This window comes from Triticum urartu, chromosome 5 (genome assembly GCF_003073215.2).
Source record: "Triticum urartu cultivar G1812 chromosome 5, Tu2.1, whole genome shotgun sequence".
Classification (NCBI taxonomy): Eukaryota; Viridiplantae; Streptophyta; class Magnoliopsida; order Poales; family Poaceae; genus Triticum; species Triticum urartu.
The window spans coordinates 7,527,598-7,549,656 of NC_053026.1; the positions used below are offsets into that span (position 1 = coordinate 7,527,598).

General features: G+C 42.4%; 1 protein-coding gene across 1 annotated transcript; it reads right to left on the reverse strand.

Annotated features, from left to right (window-relative positions):
* Positions 1-968: 968 nt before the first annotated feature.
* LOC125506858 lies at positions 969-17,574 on the reverse strand. Its single transcript, XM_048671560.1, has 12 exons — positions 17,278-17,574; positions 17,050-17,205; positions 16,819-16,971; positions 16,515-16,678; positions 15,840-16,118; positions 15,617-15,747; positions 15,274-15,391; positions 15,077-15,169; positions 1,861-1,938; positions 1,670-1,757; positions 1,518-1,586; positions 969-1,254 (listed from the first exon to the last, which is right to left on the reverse strand). The coding sequence occupies exons 1-11, from the start codon at positions 17,522-17,524 to the stop codon at positions 1,534-1,536; spliced, it is 1,560 nt and encodes a 519-aa protein (XP_048527517.1). The 5' UTR covers positions 17,525-17,574; the 3' UTR covers positions 969-1,254; positions 1,518-1,533.
* Between the last annotated feature and the right edge of the window lie 4,485 nt (positions 17,575-22,059).

Here is a 22,059-nt window from a genome sequence, read left to right on the forward strand (position 1 = left end):
AGAGAGAGAGAGAGAGAGAGAGCTCAGGTTCGTTCCGACCTAGCTGCTTCCGACAGAGCAATCAACGGCCGTTAGCGCCACACCGTCACCATTGTCGGCCTGAGAGGGATCAGCCAGTCAAAACGTGCTCAAAAAGTAGGTCAGTGTTTTTGCCATTGTCAGAAATTCGATTTGGTGCACAATACCACGAATCGTAAAGGGATGTTTTTCGGCTATCGTGACATGACTGGCGTTTCTATGCATTTTACTCCCTCTTTCCCATTGGGACTCTCCCAGTCGAAATGGTACATGAGATTTACTAGCATAATCTCCATTGTAGCGAGCGCCAAATTTGCCTGGGGCCCATCCTTTGTCCGGATCCAAATGGCAAGTACTTAAAATATTGACCTTGTGGTAGGAAAACCTCTCCGGCATGAAATCATGTCTTCTCTCCCAATGACCCAACCGTTTACAATGGTACCCCTCTGTTTCAAAATAGATAACCCAACTTTATACTAACTTTAGGGGTACATGTTTTGGCGAATATGTCATATCCGTCAACCGTGGACTAGTGTAGGAGTAAAGGTCCTGGTGGGTGCAAGCGCAGGTCCTCTTACATGGTTGCCTGCAGGCTGCTGAGGTCCCTCCTCGGTAATCATTCGCCGCAGTTGAAATTGTGCACGCAATCTCAAATTGAAGACCTCTGTTAAATGAGAGGGTTCCAGAATTAGGGAGCTTGGTGAAATTAGAGACTCTTGCTCTGTTTTACCCCGCACAGCAAGGGTGCACATACACACAACGGGAATGAATTCGCAATGTAGCAAACATTTCGCTATAGCATTGTTACCAACTTCCAGCTTCAATTCATCATCCACAGTGTAGAGACAGGATGTGAGTCTCACCGAACTGAAAACAATTACTGAGTAGCAGCCAGTAATCCCTAAGCTATTCTGCTTCTGCAGTCTAAACATTACACTAGCATAATTACCGGGTTCAATTCATCATCCACGGCAGCTTCACTTGCATAAGGATAGGATGTGAGTTTCACAAGACTCAAAATAAGTAGTAGCCAGTAATATACAGGTTCTAACCTGCTCTAGCATGCAGGTTATGCTCTAAACTAAGCTGCTTCTACCGTTCCAAAGGCATGCACAATTTGAAGTTTTTGTCTGGGAACACAGACACACAAAGATTATGTCGAACTTGAATTTGCAATTGGCAGGCAAAGTTTTTTTTCCAATGACTCGTCCATGAAGGCCAGCAGCAGGCAAGCACCTACACAAACAAAAAAAAAGCATCAAGGTTCGGTTAGACACAACTTTGAAGAGCATGCTTCACTAGCGATCAGTGGTTAAATTGCCAGCTAAAGATTGATCAAAATAGTATGTGTTTTTCCAATGCAAACAGAATGAGATAAGAGAAATAACAAATGATTTCTTCATGAAGTTGTTTACCGCACAGAACAATCTCCTCTACAACCTTAGAATTTGAGTTCAAACATGTTGAATCTAAACTATGTTAAAAAGGAAGATGTTTACCTCTCTCAGGCCAAGCTCAAGAATCATAAGAGACTGGCATGGCTTCTTTACCCATGATAGGGTAAGTGCCTACAACAAATAAAAACATCACAATTAGAGTAGATGTATCTTTGGCTCCTGTGAAATATGACTTATAATAGAGACATGTTTACCTTTCACAATGTCTTCTCCAAGATCCGATACAATTACAGTCAAGTTTCTAGTTCTCCGGCGATGTTTGATGGCATCAAATATTTTCACCTATAAAGTAATCCATAGAATTAACATACCGAAACATCTTTTTCGTAGTGCTATGGTCGGCATGAATTAAGTTATTCATAGTTACAATATAGAAATAACTTACCGAAACATCTTTTTCAGCATATAAATCTTTTCCTTGATCAAAATGTTCCCAGCATATGTCTATCAACATCTGCTCCAACTGGCGAAATTGCAAAAGTCGAGTGTCACATTAAAAATATAGAGAATATACCCTACAACCAAGTGTACTGACCCTCGCACCTCTCCCTCTCCCTCACACGAGATTCTTTCTTGTTCTGTGATTTTTTAAATACAAGATGGCTACAACTCTAAAGATATTTCATAAAGATCCTTGTTGTGTGATTTTTGAAATATATAATGTCTACAACTCTAAAGATATTTCATATCAAAAGCACCTCCACTAAACTAGCATACTCCATGATCCATATTACAAACTCTGTAATATCAAATGAACAAATATTATATACTTCCTTTGAAAGAACATACTCCATATTTGAGGATTTATTGATGATTGGATCGAATTGTTGGATGCCAGTTTGGATCGTGAGAATTTCATGCTTCATGTGCGTTCTATGGTTCCCAGGAATACGTTTCAGTAGATGGAAATAAAATTAATTATGCCTCTTTTTCGAGCAGATCAAGGGTGCGGCTCTGCCCCAGCTGAAACTTTATTATGCAAAGATAACAGAGTTTGGGGTTATAGGAGGCACAGCTACACGACACTACAACAGACAGCACGCAACAGAAAACACAAGGGAGCAGATCTACTTTTCAATCTCTAATAAACTGAAGCACACCAAGAACTCAAGGGAGCAGCACGCAGCCTACGGAGAATTATGACAGCCGGTGCTCAAGGTGAGGTCTGAGCATCAGAGGTAGCTGATGGTTGGAAAGAACACGTGCCTCAAATGTAGATAGGCTCCTGCTCTTGCATACAATCCACAGAACAAGGAGAACAACCCTGTTGGCAAGGTGACAGTGAAGGTGACAAGGGGAGCAGCGAGCTCTGCGCACATGATGCTTGATTGCTTTCAGGTTGGTGAGAACATGCACAACATGAGAATGTATGGTCCCTTGATTAAGCAAGGAACTTTCTTCATATAACTGTACCACGAACCTAGAAAGCATAGCATGAAATGCTGAATAAAAAGAATGTCAATATTTGACAGCTCAGTGTCACTCCTATCTTAGCTTCTGTGAGTGTCTTCTCACAGTACATGCATTTTCTATCTTTCCACTGTCCTATTATATTTTCTGGTTGTGATAATAATTTTAACATATTCTCCTTTAATAAAATAGTGTTGTAATTTTGCCTCTTTCGGCAATTGAACTACAAGAGTAGACTTCGGTGCATAGGTTCTACACCAGCCATGATAATTAATCAGGTATTCCATCTGTGTTCACTGCAGGAGCAGTATATTTTTACTTATTTTGGTGAGCTTGAGTTCTTGTTATTGATTATTTAATACAAGTGTATTGTCATAAGGTGTAATGTTGTCGCATATTTACTTGGAGAATCTCATGGATTATCCATTTGGTATTTGTTCTTCCAACTTTTTCTGCTGACAAATGTAATGATCTGAAGGAGCAATCCTCATTTAGCATTTTAGAAGCTCAGGTTTCTTTCTCTTGCATGCTAATATATCCTGGACTCAAAGATATATAAAGGATTAGTACCTAAGATATGGATAAAATTATCTAATAACCTGATATTTTTTTTGAACATCAACTCTGGGTACCTAAAACACATCTTTTCACTCCCTTCTAAACAGTATGCCAGTTGGTTTGCGTTAAATGCAATTTAGAATATCCTCACTTCTGTTTTCTTTGGTGAGCATTTTTTGTATCTGGTAGTGTCAATGGCTGGTTATATAGGTAAGTTTATTCTTTTCAACCTAATGATACATCTCCTACTTTTGTACCTAGAAGGTAATAGTCACAATTTCTGTAAAGAATAATTGCTCACATCAGTCAAAACTTTTGTAGTATCAGATATTTTGTTAACTTCCTTTTGGGTATGACATTAATTGTGCAAGAAATCTATTACACTAGCCAAAAATATAACATCTGCATTTACGTGTAAATATTAAATAAGACAATAATTTATTCACAATTCAGTATATGTATAGGCAATGCACTTTTTTCTTATAGCTATGATTTTCTGGCACTTCTGTAACGACTCGGAATCGTAATATGTGCTAGAGCTTTCCATTTGGCACATACCGGTTAATGGTAAAAACAAATCTCTGTAGAAACTGCAATGAACTTTTGTTTGATTAGAAATTCAGATCATAAAGCAACCCACTGACAAGAACTCTTTTTCTTTTTCTTTTTGCATACGTACATCCTAATTTCTCATGCTTGAAGTTGTAGGGTTTGTTTTAGAGAAGAGTACATGTAGTATCAATCTGTGCCTGCTTACGAGTTACGACCAGGTTCCCTACATGGAGCTGTAAAAAAGGTCGCCAGATGACCATGTGGAAAATAGTGCAATTTGAACATTTATATTCACCAACCGGAACCTCCCCATTCTACATGTTGTGTATTCTTTAGTTACAATTCAAAATTCAGAATCAACAAAGAAGATTGCTGCGGTGATCCTATTTGCTGATGGTCATATTTGCTGTTTTCAAAATTCAGAATTATTTTACTGACATAGAAGCCCACGATTATGCTGTGAACTTCTACAAAACTCTTTTTGGCTACCAAGATAAAATCAACATTAACCTGAAAAATGATTTTTGGGAAGATGGAGAGAGGGTGACTGATGCACATAATTGCATTTTGGATACCCCCTTCTCAGAAAAGGAGATAAAGGATGTTGTCTTTGGCTCATATGCTGAAGGAGCTCCTGGGCCAGATGGCTTTCCTTTTTTATTTTATCAACAATTTTGGGACCTTATTAAAGGTGATCTATTTGCTTTATTTGATGATTGGGAGAAAGGTGAGCTAGACCTATATAGGCTCAATTTCTCTTTACTTACTCTAGTACCTAAAGAGGCTGATGCCACTAAGATGGAGAAATTTAGGCCTCTTGCTATGATTAATTGTAGTTTCAAGATCTTTGCCAAGTGTGCCGCGAATAAATTTGGACACATTTGCAAAGATTTAATTTCTGTGAATCAGACAGCCTTTATAAAAGGCAGGTATATAGCTGAGAGCATTATTGCAGCCCATGAAATTATTCATTCTGTTCACTCTAGCAAGCAGACTGGTTTTGTGTTTAAACTAGACTACGAGAAAGCTTACGACATGATTAACAGAGAGTTCCTGATAGACATGATGTATAAGAGAGGGTTTAGTACTAACTGGATGAGGAAAGTTAAATCTCTCTTATACAAAGGTTCTGTTGGGGTCACTATCAATAATAGGAATAGTGATTTTTTTATTGCGGGCAAAGGAGTGAGGCAAGGGGACCCCTATTCCCCTTTGCTTTTCAACCTAGTAGCTGATGTTTTTACAAAAATTCTTATTAAAGCCTCCAGAAATAATATCCTGGAAGGCCTCTTCCCTAGTTCCAATCCTGCTGGCATCATTAGTATGCAATATGCGAATGACACATTACTTTTCCTCAGCAATAATAAATCCCATGCGAAAAACCTTAAGTGGTTACTTTCCTGCTTTGAACATCTATCTGGCATGCGGATTAATTTTCATAAATGTGACCTGGTTCCCATTAATATCAATGAGGATGATGCCAATATCTTTGCACAAATACTTGGTTGCAAATTGAGTGAGTTCCCTATTAAATATTTAGGTGCTCCTCTTCATCACAGGAAGCTTACGAAAAGTGAGCTTCAACCTACTGTTGATAAGATTATCAAGAGAGGGGCTGGATGGAGGGGGAGACTTCTGTCTTCGGGCAAAAGACTCACATTAGTGAAAACTTGCTTATCCACTATCCCTAGTTATCTTATGGGGATTATTAAATTCTGAAAATGGGCCATCAATCTGATTAATTCTCAACTAGCTCACTGCTTTTGGGACGATTATGAGGGTCATTTTAAATATCATCTTGCTGCCTGGGGTAATGTAACCTTACAAAAGCAGCATGGGGGTATGGGTATTCCTAATATTGCTGATATGAATTTATGTCTTTTAGCCTCTTGGATCAGGAGATATTTCCTGGATGAGGGCAAAATTTGGAAACAAATTATTGATGCCAAGTATAAGACTCACAGCCCTAATATTTTTACTTGCCCGGAAAATGGTGCCTCCCCATTTTGGAAAGGAATACTACGGGCTGCTAAAGCTGCCAATGTAGGATATTCCTGGATAGTGGGGAATGGCAAGAATATTAGATTTTGGGAAGACCAGTGGCTGGGACATACTACCCTAGCTACCCAATATTGGGAGCTATACTCTATTGCCAACGACCACAATGTTTCTGTTAGTGAGGTCTGGGATGGCACCAATCTAAAAATTACTTTTAGAAGGTGTTTCACCCATAAGCTTCTAGCAGAGTGGGACGATTTGTTCAGCCGAGTGGCTAATGTAAAATTAAATGACGTTGAAGACACCGTGCGCTGGAATTTTGAAGCCAAAGGTGTCTTTACTGTCAAATCTTTTTACAACTTTATCAACTTTAGGGGAATTGATCCGGCCAACCTTACAATTATTTGGAAAATTAACATTCCCCTTAGGGTCCAGATATTTCTCTGGCTCGTGGCCAAAAACAAACTTTTAACAAGAGACAATCTGCAAAAAAGACAGCATGTAGATGACGCTACCTGCCTTTTTTGTGGAGAATCTGAATCTATTGATCATTTATTTTTTGGCTGCGTTGTTGCGATAGAGCTATGGAGAGGGATTTTTGACATATCTAAAAAACAAGTTGGTATGTCCATTGAGAACATGCTAGCTTGGTGGTTTAATCACAAAAATCTCTCAGCAGACTGCATGTTACACTCTGCTGCCCTTTGGGCTTTGTGGAATCATCGCAATGACATTTGCTTCAAACATGTTCCCTGGCTTGGGATGCAGGTGTTGAGGAGGAAAACTGCTGCTATATTAAGCAGCTGGATGGTCCGATGCTCAGGCGGTGCAAAAGAAAGAGGGATGTACTTGGTGAGAAAGATGGAGCAGGAAGCGCGTGCACCCCCCCTCCTGATGTGGCCAGACCCTGGCTAGGACTCCTGAAGTGCTCGGAGTTGCTGTTCGATTGCGGCAATGCATAAGATCTGGGCGAGCGCTTTTGTAGTTTTCTCCCTCTCCCTTCGAGATGTTTGTTCTTTTATGTTTTGCTGGAGCTTAGTCTCTATCGCTGATAGCTGTTCTTTGGCACTTTACTGTGGAGGCTAGAACTTCTATCTTGCTGGGGCAGCGTGTGTTGCTGGATCCCCCCCGCGTGCTTGTAACAGGATGTCTGAATGTTGTGGTTTCATTTTGGTAATACAAAATGGAGCCGGGGCCGAAAGCCCTTTTTCTCTAAAAAAAAGCCCACGATTATTGTACATGATGGTCATATTTGCTGATTTTCACAGGTATGGATGATATCTCTCTTGGTGGATCTCAGTTTCTCTTCCAACTGCCAGAGAAATGTATAGATACCTGTGGCTTCTGACATCAATAAATTGTTATTAAAAATATGGTAAGAATAATGTGTGGATATTTTTTTCAGATGGTTGTTCGCCTGCCATCTTATTCGCCATTAGCTACATGAAAGTTATGCACATAACGACCCCTTTGTTCAACGGTTGATGAAATGATTTATTCCACTTATTAATCTAGAAACATTTATCTACTACAGTGCCAACCTTCACCTATGTTTTCAGAGCGTGAACTTATTTTGTTGTTTGCTTTCATTCTCATTTGGAGTCCCGCATCACGAATTCATGAGTGTAACTATTTATTGTTTTCCTTGAAGTACCACTCAAGCTGATCTTTGCATGCGTCTTCCAATTTTTTTAGCAGTAATGTTTCTCACTTCGCAGCATTTTTATTTAACTGACCGACATTTTTATGTGATTGACTCTTCTTATATTGCCGCTCCATTTTGTTACTGATAGATTTGGTATGCTAATTTTTATTTGCATTGTAGTTTTTATCGCCTCAACCTATTCTCCTTATTTGTTCACCTGTTAGTGATCGATTGTATCACCCCTCTTTCAACTGGATGGGACAAATGAAACAATTCTTTCAGATGGTTGAGAAGGTTATTAGCTTCAGCTGACATCAATTAGGAAAATCTGTGTTTTTATGAAAGTTACGAATTCAAAGTTGATGGCCTTGCAAATTCGTGAATGTAAAGGTTCAGTTTAGGATACATATAGCTTTTAGTTTTGTTTTAGCCAGAGACATTATGGTCTAATATTTCACCTTACGTATTGTATTGTAAGATCCAAACTTTTCATTCATATCTATCTACGTAAAACTGATAATTTTTTAAGTTGTAGCTCATTTTAAATAGTAAAGTGCAGCTCATATTTTCTTTCATTTGTATACAGTGCAATTTACTTACAAGGTTAATAAGATTACTGAAACATTCAGATCCAGTCAACTCAATTTTTAGTATATCTTAGTGATTAACACAAAAGCAGTATATAGTCCCAATAAATGAACTTAGGAAATAATACAAGTTGGGAAATTAATATGTTGGATGATAATGTTATGAGGCGCCTTTCAAGCCCTCTCATTGATCCTACAGAAACACTAATCTAAGCCATCTAATTGCAATTCTGGTCATATGGGTGTCCCAGATTTTGAGATATCTTGATATGATAAGTAATTTGAATCATGGTTGAATTTACTTATAATCCAGTTTTTGTACTTCATGATTGAACCATGGTCGTACACAAGTGATGGCAGGCAAATCTAATAGTAGGTGTGTTCACCGTGAACCAGTAGAGGCTTCACAATTTAATGCACCCGTAAGTCTAAGAAAAAGCATGCTACCTGGGAGAGTTTGTGACCCTAGGACTCTTCTCCCTTTATAAGGCGACACAAGAGACACAATGCACCAAGCCCAGGCATGTGAGACTGTGACAAGACAGAGGACGAGGACTAGGGTCCATCGGCTACTGCCGAACACCCACCCTCTCAACCCACTCGCTCGTCTACCCCGGCCCTTACTGCTCCTACAAAGGCTGCACAAATAGAAACCTCAGGAATCACGCGGGCCACACTAGGTAGAAGGCCCTTCAAGCGCCTCACGACTACAGAGATGAACGACCGTCGTGCCAAACTTTGCTTCAACGGTGACCAACAAATTCACACCTTGTCACTACTGTAAGAAATTTTTTATCTGGGTGCCTAAGAGGGACGATGGTGACTCTATCGAGAAGGATGCGGATGTAGAGGTCTCCCTTCACGCACTCACAGGTATTCGCAAAAGCTCGACGATGTAGTTGGCAGTTGTCATCTGTGAAATCATCCTCATCGCTGTTGTTGACTCTAGCTCCACCCACAATTTCCTATCAGACCAGGCAACCATGCGCACCAACATGGAGCTTTCCCAACACGCAAGCATGTGGCCAATGGCAACAAGCTCATCAGTCGTAGGATCTGTTGTAGCCTTGAAGTTTTGGTGGGCACACAACCATTCACCATCGACTCCTACACCCTTCCTTTGTAGAGTTACGACACGGTGCTCAGCATGCAATGGCTAGGGGCTCGTTGGGACTCACCAAGCTCACCATGTCCTTTTGGCATCATGACCATGCAGTCACGTTGCACAGGGAGGCGACCCTGGGCGTTCGTTCCCTTGTTTGTGAGGGGAGGGACCTCCTAACAACCTCGCTAGAGGATTTTGAGGGCATGTTCATCAAGCCGCACACATTACCTTTAGCATGGTGATGTGATGGCCCCATTACCTCTTCACTACTAGGGAAAACCTTATACACAGAATCTTAGCAGTAGGGCGACACAAAAAGAGGCGATGCTGCTAATTAGTAGCAGCGTGGTTAGGGAAAGCGCGCTACTGATGTAAATTTAGCAGTAGCGTGTGATGTTTAAACCGCGCTGCTATAAAAATCCACCGACAGTACACAACGACCTAACTTTACAAGCAGCGCGGCGTCAAGAAGCGCGCTACTGCTAATGCCATAGTAGTAGCGCTCTTTTTAGTCACGCCGTTGCTGCTAATTTTGAAATTGTCCACACGGTTGGCCCGTTTAGCAGTAGCACGTGATAGGAAAGCGCGCTGCTGCTACGATCATAGCAGTAGCGCGTTTTTGCTCCCGCGCTGCTGCTAAGAGGCACCACCCACCACCTTTTTCCACCTCCCCCTCCCATCTCTCCCCCCTTTCCCCTACCTCCCACATCCTCCCTCTCTCACTCTTCATCTTCCTCAATACTTCTCCCCCCATTACTCTCCCTCTTCTACCTACCTTTCTCTCTCTTCATTACTCCTAGCTAACTACACCACCTCCATTAGTGCATCTCCTTTCTTTTTTTCCTTCCCCCTCCACTAGTTGAAGTTGTATCCTCCCAAATTAGCTAGCTAGGTAGATGTAGCATTTAGTTAAGTGACCTATTTGCCCCCTAACTAGATCTTTCTTTGTCAAGAAGAGCTTTGTGCACTTTTGATCTCCCTACATCATCATCCACACCGTGTGCTCGATCTCGTAGCTAGAGGTGATTAAATTTTCATGCTTTTGCAAAATGGAAATATGTGTATGTGTGTGTGTGATATGATAATTGGGAAATATGATGGAAATTGTGTGTGTGGCATGAGTTGACGCTGAATTATGCTTTTGAGTTGCCTATGTTTTGCCGAAATGTCGATTTATTTCCGTTTCGGCGAATTCCGGGCAAACTCTAGATCTATATATGTCCTATTTTTAGGGAAGGTCATGCCGAATTTTTGTATGACTTTGATGCATGCACGCATTTTTATAATCAATTTGTTTATTACTACCGTGCAGGTGTTCATGATGGTCAGTGGAACAATGGTGGACAGGTGGTTGCGGTCGGCGGTGCAGGCCATGAAAGAAAATAACCTGACAAAGGTTTTATGTCCATGTCGAAGATGCAAAGGAATAGTTTGGCTCGACCCCTATGACAAAGGTCGTGTCGAAGCGCACCTGCTCATGACCGGTTTCATGGATGGCTATACTCGGTGGATAATTAAAGATGAGGATGATGATGTTGAGGACGCTGACGGGGCAGCCAATGACGACAGTGGGCAAGACGAAGAGATGATCGATAATGGCGGCGGAGAATAGGCCGGACATGGCGGCAGAGAAGGGGCCGGACATGGCGGAGGAGAAGGGGCTGGACATGTCGGCGGAGAGAACGTGGACTCCACGCAGCAGAGTTCGTCAGTACTAAGTTCAATCGTGCGGGACCCTCAAAGGAACAAGAAGATGGGTTTTGCACATAAAACTAACTTCTGCTGCATCCATGTCCCAAAACCAAGCAAGAAGGATGGATTCTACATCCTCCATCTCATGATTGAGTTCAACACGGATCACCAAAAGCTTCGCATGACAAGCATAAATGATGAACATATCCACAAGTGGCTAGACTCTCATGGAGAAGCGGATTATAAACTTAGAGATGACTTCTTTCGCATCCAAAGGGACATTGCGGCGATCATCATGAAAGAAGTCATCGATGAGAAGGGGATGTTCCACCACGGCCCAATATCACGAGCTGACGTCCGAACTCGCATAGGCATGCAACGTCAAGACCTCACGCCGTTCAAGAAGCTAGGGTCCATCCTCGATGATATGGAAGGATGGAACTTCTAGTGATTTACGATGCCGATGATGATGATACGTGTCGGTTGAACTTGTATACTTTCTATAGCGATGAAACTTTGCGATGTCCACGGTCCCTGCCGAACTTGCATAACACTGCTTTGTTTGTTTGGGTACGACGACCTGCGCACCTCTAGTTAATTAGTTTGCGTACTGTATGTTGCATCTAGTTGCTAATTAACCCTTTCTTTTTCGTGTTGCTCTAATATATTTTGTTGCATATGATTGTACATCCTCTTGATGAATATGCATCTCTAACAGGTACCTAGTTTCTTGATGGCGAGATGGCGGTGCTATGTCGTTGAGGATGTAGACAAGAAGGAGAAGCTAGTTACTTGAGGTTCACGCTAGCGCGAGAGAGGACTCGTAACCGCCGCCTCATGTACTGCATAGTTCCGTTCTCACTCATAGTGATAGCTCTTCTCGCATATACCATTGTTTAGATGGATGACGTTGTAGTTGCAAGTATTCGAGACTTGCATGTATCGCTATTTTCGAGATGATGACGAGATACCACTTTGTGTTGGATGATGATTATGATGAGACTATTTGTATGTTTATGCTATGATTACGTTTGTTGTCTCGCAGCCATTGGTATGTGTATCATGATGACATTTGTATCTGCTAAAGATTCTTCTATAAAGCCTGTTCAAATACAAAACAAATATGCAGAAAAAAACAAAAACTACTAAAATTAGCAGTAGCGAGTGGAGAAAAGTTAGCAACAACGCCACGATAGCAGTAGCGCGTCCAGGCAAAGAGCACTAGAGCTATTAGCAGTAGCGAGCTTTCATGAAGCGCGCTGCTGCTACACTTGTGTAGCAGTAGCGCTGGTGAGCACGCGCTACTGGTACGTGTTAGGTGTAGCGCCTTATTAGTAGCGCCGGTCCCCGCGCTACTGATATACCTAAAACCCGCGCTACTGCTAACCTTTTCCCTAATAGTGCCTTAAAGGGTGGCTCCAATGCTGGTTGACGGTGTACAACACCGATGGCTCATACCCGACGGTGCACGATATGGTGGTGCCCACCCCATGGGGCTCTCACCAAGCGCCCCCCTTGTTTCCAGAAGATCCGAACCTTTGATGCAAGTCAGAGGCTATCCATCCGATTGGGGCTCTAGGTTGGTAAGCAAACCGTGTAACTTAAGGACTCGTCTCCCTTTATAAGGCGACTCCTAGGGGTAGTTTGAGCCATCTGACATCTAGTCATAGTCTCAATAGCAACATCTCCATGCATATTGTAACCCCCTCACACGAGGCGTTTTCCCCACATCAATCAAAGCAAAAGCAGGAGTAGGGTATTATCTCCAAGACAAGGGTCCGAACCTTAGGTACCCCCATGTGCGATCCCTTCTAGTACTTCCGGTCACGCGCTCTGCCCTATTGGGACTACTAACGGTTTTCAGTACCGTCGTCGGTGGTCCGTCCATATCTCTATCACACCTCAAAAGGACGAGATTGAACAGCAATGCCCCAATATGCTAGATCAGGAATTGATTCGAAGGAGCCATTATGAATTTTAGTCCCAATCCTTTTGGTCAGGAAGTAAGATGACTCATGGAGTTTCTGCATCAACTACTACGCCCTCAATAAGCACGCCCCCAAGGACAAGTTCCCCATCCCATTGGTGGACGAGTTTCTCAACGGACTCAAGGTCGCTTGCTATTTCACTAAGTTCGACTTGCGCTCGGGATACCACCAAATCATAATGCATGTCAATGACACCCGCAAGACAGCATCCTGCACCCATGGGAGGCTGAGTTTCTAGCCATGCCTTTCGGCTTGACAAACGCTACATTGACATTTCAAGACTTGATGAATGTCGTCCTTTGGCCCTTCTTACAAAGATTTGTCCCCGTGTTTCTTAATATATCTTGATTTGTAGCAAATCTTCGGTTGACCACCTACGCCATGTGCATGATGTATTCCAGTTGATGTAGTAGCATCAGATGGCGCTTAAACGGCCCAAGTGCATTTTTTGGGATGAAACAATGGCATGTTAAGCCACATCATCTCAGCAAAGGGGGGCAGCTATGGATCCTGCCAAGGTTCAGAGTGTGAGGGATTGACCGGCACCATGAACCATTATCGTCTTGCATGTATTCCTTGGACTGGTGGGCTACTACCGCAAGTTCATTTGCGACTTCAGGGCTATAACCCCTAATGACGCTCTTAAAAAAAGAGGGGCATCGTTCGTCGGCTCAAGCGACAACTGACTTTGACAAACTGAAGCAACACTCACGATGACACCAGTACAACACATGAAGAATTTCTGAAAGCAATTCATCGTTGACCGCGACACCTTAAGTTTGGGGTTTGTGTTACACCAAGGCGGATCGAGTTGTAGCCTTCTTCAGCCGCCTTATAGCCTCGTGCCGCAAGTTCATTTGCGACTTCAGGGCTATAACCCCTAATGACGCTCTTAAAAAAAGAGGGGCATCGTTCGTCGGCTCAAGCGACAACTGACTTTGACAAACTGAAGCAACACTCACGATGACACCAGTACAACACATGAAGAATTTCTGAAAGCAATTCATCGTTGACCGCGACACCTTAAGTTTGGGGTTTGTGTTACACCAAGGCGGATCGAGTTGTAGCCTTCTTCAGCCGCCTTATAGCCTCGTGCCGCAAGTTCATTTGCGACTTCAGGGCTATAACCCCTAATGACGCTCTTAAAAAAAGAGGGGCATCGTTCGTCGGCTCAAGCGACAACTGACTTTGACAAACTGAAGCAACACTCACGATGACACCAGTACAACACATGAAGAATTTCTGAAAGCAATTCATCGTTGACCGCGACACCTTAAGTTTGGGGTTTGTGTTACACCAAGGCGGATCGAGTTGTAGCCTTCTTCAGCCGCCTTATAGCCTCGTGCCACGTCAAAGTCGCTGCATAAGGACGAGAGTTGATTCACATCGTCCATCTAGTGCACCATTGGCACCCATATCTCTGGGGCACGCGTTTTGAGTGCAAACAAACCACGACAGTGAGAAGTATTTCTTGGACCAAGGCTTGTCTACATCCCTCGACATCATTGGGTCAACAAGCTACTTGCACTTTGTAGTGGAATTTAGTCCGGGAAAGCTCAATACTAAGATGACAAGCGCCATGAGGTTACTTTGAGGTTGACCAATGGGTGTGGCCTGATCCAACTAATGAGAATAACCATCCGTGCAGAAAGTTGACCTATCCAACCAAGAATCAAGAAGGTGCTCTAAAGAGCACGTCATTACAAAGCCTTTAGTCCCAAACAAGTTGGGATAGGTTAGAGGTGAAACCCATAAGATCTCACGACCAACTCATGGTCCGGGCACATGGATAGCAAGCTTCCACGCACCCCTGTCTATAGCTAGTTCTTTGGTGATACTCCAATCCTTCAGATCTCTCTTTACGAACTCCTCCCATGTCAAATTCGGTCTACCCCGACCTCTAGTTCTTTGGTGATACTCTGAAGAGCACGTCATTATTTGATTAAGAATACAAAATTACTTGCTACCGATTATAGGACACGGGAGATTAATCTAAGGTGGATTAGAGTGTAACTAAGCCTAGATGCAGAAAAAAGTGAAATTCAATAAATACACAATACACATACCTCGATTGTAGTAGAAATGTACTTTCCATTAAAGCTTTCAATAACATCACCCTCACGAATTCCAATTTTCTCAGCATGCGATCCTTTAGACACCTATTTTTAGCATTATTACAACATAATATGCATATGAGAAATGGTTTTAGAAGAAACTATTAGAAAAGTGAAAGAAAAAATAAAATAAGCACCACAATATATACCTGTTCAACAATAAGACCGGACTCGATGTTATGATCTCGAGTCATTCTCTCAATAGAGATAGGATCTAAATGCTTGATTGAAGTGAACGTCATTCCAAGATGAAGGCGAGGCATACAACTGTAAGAAATAAAACAAAGGCTAAATAAGTATCACACAAATTTAAGAAAAAGATCATAACATGATTACTCTTACAAGACATTAGTACTTCTTCCTTCATTCCAAAATAAGTGTCGTGGTTTTAGTTCAAATTTGAACTAAAATCACGACTTATTTTGGAACGGACGAAGTATATCACAAAAAAGTAGTAACAAAGAATTATGAGAAAATGAGGAAAATACATACTCGAATCTTCTCCAAAAATCAAAGCACTTATGCAATATGGACGAAGGTATGAATGTCTCATTGATATGATTATTAACTAAACCCACAACCTTCCCTTCTAAGTCAATGATCGGTCCTCCATCATCAGCAAGCTATAGCATAGTAAGAGTAATAAAATATTATGATTGTAGTAATAAGATAGCAAGATCAAAATAGAAAAACATAAATTTGAGATATAACGCACCAGTTTGCGACTAGATGCATCACGACAAAAATACATGTAGTGGCATCTTTCATACCAAGATGGAACCTCATAGGCTGCCATACCATGTGTTATCTTCAGATCTAGATTTTCATCTCTTCCAAGTCGAAAAACATCTTTACCAGAACGCACACAGTCATTAAAAGTGGGCAGCTGAACTGGTTTATTCACTTTAACCTCATAAAGAGCAAGTTCATAATGCTCCTGAAGATAGACGAGTTGGCCTGGTACAACTCTTTTGTCGAGGAAGTGAACATTGACCTAAAACAACGGCGGTAAAAGTTATGATGCTACATTTTTTAGAGATCTTATATTGACGAAAATATTTTTTAGAAGTCAACTATCATGAAAGTCAAGCAGCAGAATAAAATCTTTTGTTAGTGCACAGAGTGTATAAATAAATACTAGTCCAGTTTCTCTTTTGGGAAAGTTGAAGATGATGACACACTTACTTTGTAACTAGTCTACGGTTTAGCAACAGATGCATTACAAATAATTTAATCATAGAGAGAACAAACAAACAAACAAACAAACAAATGAAAACAATCAATAGTGAGCCGTGCGGGTAAATAAATAGACTGCTGAATTATTAGTTTTCCTTGTATAGAAGTGCAAGGCTCCTACACGCCAACTAGTGAATGTTGTTAAGAAGGTCACCTCAGCGCCACGATGATATTTTCCTATCCACTGTGATTTCCAATGGTTCTTCACGGAGGGATTCTTTTCACGAATGAGATGCGCAGACGTCAAAACATGGGCGGTTTTGCTTCTGTCGTTCCTTTGAAACCACAAACCACAACACTTGTTGAGTGGCTGACTCCCTGCAAAGCAACCAAAAGTCACACACATTTGGTCGACTAGCATATAGTACTCCCTCCGTCCCAAAATAAGTGTCTCAACTTTGTACTAACTCAACAGAGGAAGTACTAATTTAGAAGCAATTATGATGTTACATACACACCTAGAAATGATGACAGTAAAACGACGGATTTAGCAGCAAGAAGTACTGCACCCGTTGCCCGTTCACGAATAGGTAGAAAGCGATGGTCATCGAACAAGCAAGAAGGTGCTTCATAACCGTAGTGATCCATAGTGAAGAGGTTAGCTCGACGAGCTACCAAAAGAAGACAATTAAGTTAACATCAGGCCGGAAATTAGCGATGAGAAGAAGAGAAAAGGATGGGGATTTTACACTTTTCTGCTTCGTAATTGGCCTTGGCGTAGTCGAAGGCAGCGAGTATGTCCGGATCATCAACCAGCTCGTCGGGGATGTAGGGTTCGTAGATCGGAGGGCTGGGTGGATCGGAGGATTCCTCCGTCGCCGACTCGTCCACATCGTACACACGATCTACAGAAGACAACGAACGAGTAAGCATCGTGACGAGGAGGATAAGATGTTGGAACGTGGAGGGAAAATCACCTTGTTTTCCTTCTGATTGATCTTTGTCAGGCTCGAAGACCGCGAAGAGCATCTCTGGGTGGGAAGTCCGAACAGCTCCCTTCCTCCTCCTCCTCCTCCTCCTCCGATCCACGCGGTCGCCGGGAGATCTAGGGCTCGTGGAGCGGAGAGCTGTCCCTTCCTCCTCCTCCTCCCCTGCCACGTTTCGCCTCTTCGCTCTCCGCTCCGTCTCCGGCTCGTCGCCGCGGATCCTGACGGCCCTCGGCATCTTTCTCGCCTCGTGCGCCGCCGCCTCTGCACCGGGGAGGCCGGGAGACGGTTTGGGGATCGATGGACTCGCGTCCGCGTCGAGTGTGTGGGTCCGCGTCTCTTTTTTCCACCTATTTTCCCCTTTTTTTGATCGAAGAAGTCTTTTTTTAAGGACGCGCATATGTGGCGACCATGTCAGTCCTGGAAGAGGACCTGCTCTAATCTCGATCTTTTTTCTTTAAGAAACTCTCTAATCTCGATCTAACCCGACAAATAATTGAACACTAATTATCTATATCTATATCCATACCGACATAAAAAAATTAAATATATAGATTCAACTACCTTCGGTCGTCAAACCAAGTCAATCCAACGACCTAAACTATTTCAGTAACGAGTATTCAACACGTTTAGCGTTGTTATCTTGATTTAATCCTACAGATAATATTGTACTTAATAACCTCATGCAATTGATTTACTTCCTAATTAATATGCATTGCAAGTACACATTGACTAGTTCATTAATAAAGAAACATCGAATCTCTATTTCTAATGGAGCAGTTGGTAGTCTTCACCGGTCAATTTTCGTCCCACCACTTTCGTCCGGTTTTTTTTTCGTAGGTTAACCTTCGTAGATTTTTTTTCGTCGTTTTTTTCGTCTGGTTTATTTTTGTCTCACCTTCCATTATTATATCCTCACGGTGATTTTTTTCACTCTCCCATTAAAAACTTTCTTAACAATTGCAAACTTTCCTAACCATGCATGTCACAAACGGGCAGGTATTGATATCATGTTACAAACAATAAAACCCGTTTTCATGGAAATCAATTCAAATCCTAATTTCCTGACACATTGATTCTTACCTTTTCTAATCTCTACTTAGTTGGTAGGCATGTCACAAACGGGCAGGTATTGATATCACGTTACAAACAATAAAACCCATTTTCATGGAAATCAATTCAAATCCTAACTTTCCTAACACATTGATTCTTACCTTTTCTGATCTCTACTCAGTTGGTAGGTGGTATCTTCGCTTCCTACTCCCAAACCTCGATCGCACAATCCCCGAGGATTCCCCACGATTCTGCACGCACAAAAGAAACAAGCAAGAAAAACCAGCGTGACTGAAACCTACGAACCTATGTCCCTCTTCCTCCCTAGCCGCGAATTGAAGCCAGCCGGCCGCCATCCATCACGTGCGCCTAGGGTTCTCGATGGAGCCTGCGGCCTCCATGTCATCGGCGAATATGCGAAGGGCGGCCTCAGAGGCCCTGGAGCTGCAGCTACGGCGGAGGACGCTCAAGACCATGCTAGAGCAGTGCGGTTATCGAGAGGATGTTCAGGAGTGTGAGGACAGGAATCCGGGCTAGGGGCGGACGGCTGGGCGGCGACATCAGCGACGGGGAGGGGCCACCCCCGACGCCGGGGTTGGCGTATCCGAGGGCAGTCCACGGTGGCTGCGGCGAGGGTGGGCTCATATCCCGTTCATGGAGCTCTCCCGACACCGCCGCCCCGTTTCCCATCTCTTCCCGATCCGGCGCCGCACCATCGTCTCCTATCTCTCCCTGAAGTCACGATACTGGTGGTTGCCAGGGGCTCGATCCAATGAAACGCAGGATGGTCGGACACTCCAATGCGGATGCTTGCAAGGGCGTGCTGGCCCTCGCTTGGAAGGGGATGAGACTGTCAGGAAGTTAACTTGGTTGGCGAGAGACCAGGCGCAAGATGTGGTGGAGTGGAGACGACGGAGGTTATGGTTGGTGTGGAGATCACGTGCCAGCTGCTGGGAGGATCACGACGATGGCCTGTGTGTGTTCCAGGCATTGGGTTGGGTAGCAATGCAGGATGGCTATGCGACTTACATGGCGATGCAGACGGAACAATCAACGTCAGCATGGCCTTGGTTGGCTTGGGAAGGCTTCAAAAACTGTATATTGGTTTCATCTTGCTTTTTTTCTCTTTCACAAGTACATGTTCACTCATTCTATTTTCTAGCTGATGTTCTTTTGGTTGTAATGATGCATGAGGGTGTGATAAAAAATGATTAGAAGTAATATACACTAACGTTAGGTTTCGCATTGGGGGTAACTTGGTAAGTAGTAACAATTTGTGGGTTCAAGCCACACACCAGCAGAAGGATGCCATGCCGAGGAGTGTCGGATGTGGCCGGACCTCCAGTTTTCAAGGAAGATGGCGGGCGAGCCTCCACATCATGGAAGAGATGAGGGGCTCCGGGGCACTTGCCAAGGAAGCTTCTCTTTGTAGTTTCTATGTGCCAAGTTTCAATGGTCGGTCTGTATATTTTTCTGAAAGCAGTTTGTGAATTCTGAACCTATTTGACTAATACTGAAGCCATCTCTTGTTTTCACTCCTTCTGAACCTAGCAAAATGACCTGCTTGGGCCGAACGAGGACATGGGCATGGTGGTGGATATAAGAAGCATGGCAAACATTCAGCTACAGAGGAACATTATGAAAGGTATGTACGGTAACTCTAGCCATGCATGGCCACACACCAACATATGTTTTGCACTGTTGCATATGTTCTAACCTAAACAAAATTGTTTACTGTGAACTGAACAATGATGCGTCGTGATACAGAGGTTGGAGAGGCTGAAGGAGACCATATGCCAGCACAAAGCGCATCTTGATGGCCATCAATATGAGGAGCTGGACCTACCCACCAGTTTTAATAAAATCAGACCCGTAAATCAGGCTAATTGCAAGCATCGGGTACTTGTTAGCTATCAATTAAATCTCTTGTCCTGCAAGAACATGTACTTATTTGGATGAGAGGACTGTAGCACGACTCAATGAAGAGCCAGATCGACCGTCCGCTCCCAGCGCACTCCCCGGTTCTGTCGTGCTGCCCCGTGCACCAACCATCCAGTAAAGGTTCTGAGTTTAACATCTTTTCAGGAAGAAATTATCTATTGATCCACATGTTTGTATTTTGGCAGACATGAGTTAATTTATCATCTTTTAAGGAAGAAATTACTAGAGAGAAGAAAGCCCAGTTTTGCAAGTAGTGACAGTCCAACATCATATTGACAAATCTGGTTTCTCTTTCCATATACATAAGTGTATAATTTGTTTTGATTAAGAAAGAAATGTATACATGTTTTTTATATATGTATCTCCCCTGATCTGTTTGTAGTAAAACCGACTTTGGTGTTGTAGTTTTCCTCATATTTTAGTGCTATAAGTACTAACTCGCTTTAGTAGCAATATTTTCTACTCAGGTAGATGCCTGTTTCTGTCCAACCATGGACCTATTATATTGCTTTGTTGTAAATTATTAAGCCTGAAACAATCAATGCATTTCCTGCAGCCTATCTCACGCAGGTAGATAGGTGTTGCATTCACAAGCAAGCCACTACGCGCGATTAGGCTGTTCAGATTCTCCTGTGGTGTCGAATTGTTTTGGTTTGTACTTTGTTCTCTTTGTTTTAACTGATATCTTCTCTTACCTCTTGCAGACTAATGTTTCCTTATGGGAGAGCTGCTAATGGTGAGCGATATTCCTTGGGTCATAACAAGATATGAGTTGAACAAGTACAAATAAAGGTAAATGGCATATTTTCACCGCGAAAGTGGATACTCTTATCATTTGCTTGTCTTACCACAATAATTGGTGCGCTTGAAATTTCAGAAAACGAAATATGTATGGCAGTTTGATTGATGCATTGATGATGTAATTATATGGCTAATATATGAGATAAAAATAGCTACATCGAGGGACTTAATTTGGAGTTTGTTATGGTTTGTCCCGTGTGGTGGATAATGGGTCAGTAGACATACTCGATTGGTTACTTCCAAGTTGTTTGGTTAGTACTTGAGGACCTTGGAGGGAGGTTTGGTGTTGATTAATATGTGTTAGTGACCATGAGTTAGGATGACACCGTCTGATATTGCCGGATCCTTCTATACTGCAGCGAGGTTCATGTGTTCAGTTCATGTGTTGTTTCCTCAGCCCTTACCGCCATGGTTTTCTCAAGTGCAACCGCAAGCTTAGTAATAGCAAGATAGTAACAATATTTTTTTTCGAGGGTTGACATGATTATGAATGTTTGGGGAATTCTATTTTTGTTTCTACCTGATGATTAACTGTTCGCAAGATGTGTGTTATTATTTATTTTTTTTGTTGGTAGCTTACCAAGCGGATCGGACCACTTGGTAAGATGTGTGTTTATTGACTATGTGGCGGTGAAAACTTGAGAATAGGAAGGGATTTAGCATGGTGAAAGGAATATATTGAACTATTATTGTTTTTCATAATATAAGGTATGCCAACCGTATATACTTTCTCAACAAGGAGTTAAACACATATTGAGGATGGTAAAAAGCTTTGTTTGGACCTATATTATGAAATTAAATTATTGGAAATTTCCCTTGGGTTGAAAGAGTAATGGACTTCAATTTCTAGGTCTGTAATTACAGAAAATTTATGCACTTGTGTTGTTCACTTTTCCATGTTTTCTTCAGGCATTGGGCAAGGCTCCTCCTGTGTGGACCGCGAGAGATTTAGAAGGCCGAAATGGTTCAGGCAATTGT